The 8,521-nt window shown below is 34.6% G+C and overlaps 1 protein-coding gene across 1 annotated transcript; it reads left to right on the top strand.

Moving 5' to 3' along the window:
• The first annotated feature begins 226 nt into the window (after window positions 1-226).
• Window positions 227-2,428, top strand: LOC145004882 (uncharacterized). The gene has a single exon (XM_078963902.1). The coding sequence runs from the start codon at window positions 227-229 to the stop codon at window positions 2,426-2,428; it is 2,202 nt and encodes a 733-aa protein (XP_078820028.1).
• Window positions 2,429-8,521: the final 6,093 nt, after the last annotated feature.

Here is an 8,521-nt window from a genome sequence, read left to right as displayed (position 1 = left end):
AATTCCAATCACTTTCTCACATGCAGCAATATATAATTTCCCATAACTGAGAAGGAAAGCGGGTGGAAGTGGAACATACCATAAACTCGTTGTATTCAGAACTAAAAGTCTTGATCATGGATTCATGGAACTTATATATATCAAGCATCTGTTTATTCTGTTAGCATCTTGTTCTACGTACTAGATCAAGCTAAATCTTTATTTCTCCAATCTCCAGTCTAGCAAGATGGCACAGCCGATATATCCTGAGGACGCCATACCTTGGGTGGGATTGTATGTTTTTCTAGCATCTCTAATTTGCACTCTTGCAATGGCAGCTGATGCCTTAACAGGCTTTCTACAATGGAAACTCTGGTTTCCGTGCAGATTTTTCACTATCAATGCTGCTTCCCTCACACTGATAGCAATTGCAATGAAGCTACCAGTGGACCTAAACACCGACATGTCTGTGAGTAAGACTATCGGCATTATTTTCTTTATCGTCATGTTAGGTAACTCTCTTCCTTCTTTAGGGCTTATGGGTGACACTGAACTTCTAACGAATATGGTAGCCTTTGGTATCCTCATAATCACCATCACTGTAAATGTTTGGATCCAGTATGCTACTGCAAACGGACTGATCATATATGTGCTACCAATGATTATGTTAATATGTTCCCTTCCATGGCCCTTTTCGATAGCTTTGACAATTCCAGCATCTAGAAAAATCTTACAACACCGCTACAAGGAGTTGCACAGATTGGCTTCAAATCCTCAAGATATAAACTTCTCCAACAAGAGACTCATTCGTCATGTTAAAAAGTATTGGATGATGGCTGAGACTGGTAACCCCCAATTTGCAGTTGCTTGTTCACCGATTTCATCTGCTTTTGGGGTTTTATGCTTGTGCTTTGCTTGCAGTTTGGTTTATATTTTTCTGTTCATTTATGGATGGAATTACTTATTACATAATGATGAAGAGTTTCCATTGATTCACAAGTCTGAGATTATATCAGACTATAAGTGGTCAATGAAATTAATTGTTATCATGCAGTCAGTAGGGACAATGGTAGGCAGTATTGCACCTATTTTAAGATGTTTGACTTCCATCAGTCATTTCGACCTATCCAAGAAATGGACCAAGAACCATCTAAACGTCTTCAGAGTTGAGAAATATTGGACCCAAATACTTCATCTTTGGAAACGCAATCATGTGGGTTCAGGTATACCAGGCCGTCATTCCAAGAAGCTTCTCCACATCTTCAAAAACATGATTTTGAACTTTTTTATAGCAGTTCAGATAATGATTGTAGTTATTTGTAAAACAATATGTCTCATTCCCAGATCTTTTTTGATCCTATTCTCTTGTTGGTGCTATATCTGTAAGTCATTGATGAAAAGGTTTAGACAAAAACCAAATGTATCCAACAGCAATGTGATTCCAGATACGGAAGAAAATACTGGTTATGTCCTACAAACTGAAGCGGAGGCCAAGCTTTCAAAGAAAATCCTAAGAAAGTCCTTCAACTCGATAACTCGAATTCTTCATCAGTCTGAAGAGAAAGAGCCAATGAATCTGCTGAAGCTTCTCAAGAAATCTACAGGATTCAATGGAGTATTAGAGTTCGACAATGACCAAGTCCCACCTTTACATCCAGAAGAAATCCAGAACTGCTGGAGCCTTGTAGCAGTAACATTAACAGCCATTGCGCTTTCCCTTCCCAACATTGAAAACGGCCATGCCAAGAGGTTACTTGCCAGTATGAGTGAAGGCATCGAATTTGTAAGACATATTGAAGAAAGCCTCAATACAAATGGTGAGTTGGTAAATGCAAGAAAAGCAGCTAGACATGTGTGGACGGATGTTGATGTATACTGCACGTGGCTACAAATGGATCTACAAAAGAAGGCTTGTAAAGGAGAAACGTCACAGAAAATTCTTGAATGGTTGGGTGATGAAGCAGTAAATACTGTGATACAGTTCAAGAGAAGCAAAGATGGAATTCCGGATCATTCACTTCGTAACTTCATTGCTGCAAATTCAATGTACAGAATCAGTCAAACCATACTGCTTCACTGCAATGAGCAAGAAAATTGGCCAACAGATGAGGAACTTTTTGAATTTATATCAACCATAATTGCAGATCTGATGTGCGCTTGCTTTACCAACTTACCTCGTGTCATAATTCTAAGGTGCCATGCGGATGCAATAGAGAAACGGGAAGAGAGCATCCGAACAGCAGCCCTGCTACTTGGTAAATCAAAAAAGATCATGGAGATCTTAGAAGCGCGCAAACTCCCTAACTTAGATATGAACTCGATGGCGTACATTGATATGTGGCACGCATTACCAAAAAGTCTGATATCCGCTTGTTATTTTTCTTATGCTTGCAGGATTCAACCAACTTCTTCAACTTCTTGTGAATCAATCGAGATAACTATTGTGTAACAAGTGTGTTGACTATTGATGGTTGTTAGTTTATGTTGTTGCTAGTGTTTGATTCCATGTCAAGAGTTTCATACTATATACGTAGATATGTGTTTCTACCAGATTTAGTTTTTTTTTGGTACGATTGATATATTGATCTAAATTAGATCATCTAAATACAGGCAACGACGCTAGAATATAGTGTTAATCTACCATACAGCTTAGATTATATTTCTAAATTTCATAGTATATATTTGTTAGCGATTCATATCATGGTATCAGAGACACACTCTAAACTCTCCTAAAATCTATCCTTCTCTTCCTCCTTACCTTTCTCGTTATTTTCTTCCTCCGTACTCCACCTCCAGTACTGCCCGACGATAACAACCCACCACCCTCTACACACAAGGCATAAACCACTATAAATATTGTTATAGAATAGATTGTTTGATCAATGGTGAGGGCTAAACCTCATATAATTATTCAGAAGTGACCTAATCTAAACCTTAAGTGTATCGGGCCTAAATCCTAATCATTAACATCCCCTGCAATGAGAGATTATTAAACTGAAAAAAAAACATAAAACATAACACATAAGACACAGATGAAGATAAAAGTGGAAGAGTCGGAGATCAAGAATGGAACACATCGGCGGCACCGACGGCGGCGAGTAGATCTACAAGCGGCGAGGGCTAGATCTTGAGACAGTGGTGGCGACGACATCTTTAGCGGTTAGGGCTAGATGCAACAACAGAGAATGGATGTTCGATGTAGTTGACGCTAAAAGGCATCGAAAAAGGAAATAAAGGTTATGACTGACTTTTTATATGATAACTGTTTTCTTTAGGAGGAGAAGAGATTGAAGAAAAGGAAAAATTGGACAAACTCCAATGACTATTACTGAATAACTATTACTGAAGGTCGTTGAGGTAAAGGAGGGCGACTACGGGTTATGATCATCAATAGGGTTTTAACCTAGAGCTATGATACCGTTTTATATAATAAATTGTTTGATTAATAGTAAGGGTTAAACCTCATATATGTAGGGATATAGAATTGACATAATCTAAACCCTAAGAGTTTTGGGCCTAAACCCTAATCACTATGAAATATCAAGATGTAGGTCCCGTTAATTCTTTATATTCCCACCCATAACTAGGATCCATGGTGCGACCTTTTTACCGCCCATTGCATTGCATATGATACAGTCGATCATATCAACGGCTAATACGATGCTCCAACAACACCTCCTACGGATCACATATAGGAGAAGCTCGATGCCATGGTTAAAATATGGTTGTTTAGAACCCTCTTGTAGTCCCTTATTACCTCTTAATATACTAAGAAGGTAAATAATATGGACATATACACATAACATGATCCGCGAACAATATTATGTCTAGTGGTGCAGTTGATAGACGTTCTGGGGTTTCGGGCCATTACTCGATTTCCCCCTAAAAAGTTTTTTTTTTATTTTATTATTTTTTATTGTTATTGTGCAACTGCTATAATTATTTTGCAACTACTATAAGGTCTACCATAAATAAATTAGGTGCACCAACTTAAAAAATTTTAAAAATAAAAAATAAAAAATAAGCCCAAACTTAAAAAAGTTTTACCCAATTTAATTTTGAAAATATAAGGCTGATAAATTTTGTTATATGGATTGTGGAATAAAATAATAGAAATAAGTAAAGCCCAAATCAAATACCTGAGCCTTGTTTGTGTTGTAGGGTACGATAGTAAAATAATTAAAGAAAAGAAACAAAAGTGAAGAAGACAAGCAGCGAAAAAAAATAAATTGTAGAATGAATGACTGCGTTCGATAGGAGGGAAGAAAAAATAATCACAATTTACACATTTATTTCATCTCCAAATTTCAATCTTACAAAGGTGCAAGTAGCCAATTTTGAACTTCCTCGGATTCTTCACTCATGATTTTGAGAGCTTTTTTCAAACCTTAAGATGAAACAAGTAAGTTGTTATCTTGGGAAATTAAGTAATCTAATTAACCATTATAAATGGAGTTTCAAAAAAATAAAAACTAAATAACCATCTTTTTTTGTTTTTAAAAAATAAGCACATTTACTAGAATGTCCACGTTCTGGTGTACAGTTCATATTTCAGAACATTCTTTTATTTATTTTCAAAATAAGCTTTTTATTTTTTTTTTTGAAATTCCGAATGGTACATTTTGAAATGTTTAGTATCATCGTTTTTCAAAAAAAATGTCTAACTTTATGCACTAGTATCGTGTGTGTGTGCACGTCCACACACACACACACACACACACACACACACATATATATATATATATATATATATATATATATATATATATATATATATATATATATATGTAAGACAATACTATTTTGTGAGACAATGAGAGATCAAATTTTGACCACTCATCTTGAATAATCAAAAGCTTAAATTAAATCATATTAAACTACAAGTAAACTGTGGCATTTTTATAATTAACTGGAACTCCGGGATTAGAATAAGGCACGGTGGGGCAGAAATAGAATTTTACATTCTATTGCATTCAACTCACAAAAAACACTCGGTGTTCTTTTAAATTTTCTTCATTTTGATTCATAAAACCCTAACCTTAATACGAACACTAAAACCCGTGTGATTGAATCTCGATCATCAACATCTTATGTTTCCTTCAGATTCGAGTTTGAATGCTCTGATTTCCTCTACCTTTCATTCTGATTTTGATTCTGAAATCGCTCGAGCATAGATTGTTCCTAAATCAAAAGAAATCCAAATTTATTATTCGAACAAATAGATGCAGAATCGGATTTAAGTCATTTCAAGTAGTGTAAAATAGTATAATTTATCTGCATCATGATTCACACCTTTCTTCATTTTTCTCACGCTCAAAACCCTCCACCTCGATGAACACTAAAAATCATTTTTTTCCCTGATCTACAGTCTCGATTGAAGAACTGGTAAATCGAGATTAAGTTTTTCTTTCAACCATCAAATTCCTATCATGCTTAAACATTGTGATTACCCTTATTCTAATTACATGAGAGATTTGTGATTGAAGAACCCTAAAAATCCTCTTATTTACTCTTATTCATATTTTCTACTTTGTGATTTTGATTATGTTCCCTAATTAAGTTTCCAATCAACTAGCATTACAAAATCAAAGAAATTGGATCAAGATCATAAGAAAGTCTGGTTCGACATAATCAGATTCAGGTTCTAATTCTCATATAATATCTCTCTTGTTTTACTTCACTTCATATCTACTCCAAATAACTAGAATTTTCTTTTTTCTGTGTCAATAAAGTCAAAGGATATGTAAATAAACCATGATATATCTTTTTGTATATAGCTTTCTTTAAAATTTGAAATTAGAATGTCTAATATTCTACTTATTTTGTGAATTTGCAATAAGAATGCATAATATTCTACATATTTTAGTATCATATTCTATATATCCACACCAGTTAACCACCTTGTAATCCTACATTAACCTTGCACTTCCATGAAGTACAATATGTTATATATTTTAAAATATGAATGTGTGATATTTTTATTATTGTATAAATTGTAATGTGGAATGTATAATATTCTACATATCTACATATCTAATAAATGAAACCTTTTGTACACGTGGCGTCTCTCTACATCCATCTTTCGATTATTGTGAATTGACCATAATGCCCTTCATCTTATTTTTCAGAATATAACTCCATATTTGTTTCCTATTTACTCCACGAAAATATTTGATGCACAATGAATATATTTAGTATACAATCCTCTATATAAGGAATGTGTATGCATTCATTAATTTGAATTTGAATTATGAAATAAATTCTAATCCCAAAAAAATAGGGAATTATATTAGAATTAATACATACCATAATGGGCCGTATATAATTACCATTTTCTAACTTCTAACTTGTAATCCTGGAATCCTATAGTTCCATGAATTGCTTCCTCACAGAAAAACAACTTCATGCTGCTGTAATTTCAACATCATTCAAATATCATAGGTTAGCATTAGTATTTTAGTATTTAAGAACAATCATAGCATTCTACTTATCTTTAATTCACCCTTTCAGCATTTTTGATACTTACTGTTTCGGGTGTTGTGATATCAATTGTCTCTCCTTCCAAATTTGTTCCAAGTTCTTTATACTTCATATCCATACTTCTTCGTGATATATGTGTTTTGCTATTCCAAAATCCAATATGAAGATAACCCATTTTATTAAACAAAATAAAAAAAACAAAAGACCTTTTAATTAGCCTTGAAATCTTTTTCTTTTTAATATATTTTCCTGCAAATTCCATTTCTTTCCTGTATGTGCATAATCCTTTTTACTTATGTTCTGAACACTTATGATACTTATGATGTGTCTTAATATTCCAAATCGATTATTCTACCTGAAACTTCAAATTTGTGATTATTAGTGTATTTCTTAACTGTGGAATGAAATTTTTTTATATACACTAATAATCACAATTTTGAAGTTTCAGGTAGAATAACCGATTTGAAAATGAACTTTATTCTAATCTGCTCACATTATACATTCTGCTAACATAATATTTTTGTCACACCCCGAAAACCTAAGGCGGAAACATTTCCGGGGCGGACTCCACGTTGAGTATCAAATCCAATGTACATAGTAAGCAAGTAAACAACCATTACATTACATATCAAAGTTTACATTTGTTCAAAAGTAAAGTTGTACATTTGTGATACATAGTATATATGAACAAAAGTAGAGACGAGTCTTCTGTACGCTCCGTCTTCTCCAAAAGGATTGCTAGGTACCTGTCTAATGTTGACCTGAGAATACAAGCAGTTTGAAAATCAGCATAAAGCTGGTGAGTTCATAAGATGTTTGTTTTGTGAAAATGTACGAGTTTCCTTTGGTTTTCCGAAAAGTTTGTTATCCAATAAAATCTCATATTTTCTTAAAAGTAATGTTTGATTAGTTGTTAGTTACACGGTTCTGGTTATGTTTAACTATGATCCCAGAAAAGTCTCATACTTTACTGAATGTTGGTTATCAATGTAAAAGATGTATTTTGTAAAACGTGGCTATGTTCAATGTTTCCCCAGGAAAATCCCATATTTTCCTAAAGGTAAGTTTAGTTATTGAATTTCAATGTAATGTTTGATTACCTTTCGTACTTGTTATATTAACTAGGTATTCTGATATCCTAATATCCTGATAGTGTTACACTTGAATGTACCTAAATGCGTGCCTTCATATTCGTATCTCTATTCTTAGTCATGTTCATTCTTATATTTGTATTCGTATTCGTATTTATATTTGTAGTCCTATTCGTATTCGTATTCGCATTCGTATTAGTATTCCTACTCCTAATCCTAATCCTATTCGTATTCATATTCATATTCGTATTCGCATTCGTATTCGCAGTCGTATTCGTATCCCTACTCCTACTCCTAATACTATTCGTATTCGTATTCGCATTCGTATTCGTATTCGTATTCGCAGTCGTATTCGTATCCCTACTCCTACTCCTATTACTATTCGTATTCGTATTCGTATTCGCATTCATATTCGTATTCGTATTGTAACAGCCCGAATTTCCAGGTATCATTTACTCATATATTTTTGGTGTTTTGTGAGGGGACTCGGCGAGTTGGAGCTCAAACTCGCCAAGTAGGATCGCGGTTCTGGACGCGGGTTCGTGCCGGGACTCGGCGAGTCCAAGGAATCGACTCGGCGAGTCCGCGCTATTTAATGAAATACTAATTTCCCGGTCCTAAGCCCTATTTAAAGGACCTTATGGCCCTTCATTGCGGCTACCTTGACCTTGAGGGCACCAAAGCAGTTAAGGGTTCCTGTGAGTGAGATAAGAGGCCATTGTTCACCAAATTTGTGTGTATTTGCAAGAAAGGAAGGGGAAAGTCAAGCTAGAAGAGTTGGGGAGCTTGGATCTACTTCCATTTCGCTAGGGGAAGCTTCTTGAGGTATCAATCAGAGCTTATTTCCGTATTTTTGTTGATATGGTCAAATCTAGGGTTTCTTCTTGCCTTGTTTGCCTTGTAATTGAACTGTGAGAGGTCCCATGGGGATATGGTACCTAGATCTAGACCTTAGCAGGTCCAGAAAGTCC

Source organism: Lactuca saligna, chromosome 1 (genome assembly GCF_052625555.1).
Source record: "Lactuca saligna cultivar CGN05327 chromosome 1, ASM5262555v1, whole genome shotgun sequence".
NCBI classification, from domain to species: domain Eukaryota; kingdom Viridiplantae; phylum Streptophyta; class Magnoliopsida; order Asterales; family Asteraceae; genus Lactuca; species Lactuca saligna.
The sequence above is the reverse complement of the archived record's forward strand: the minus strand, read 5'-3'. Positions and strand labels throughout refer to the sequence as shown.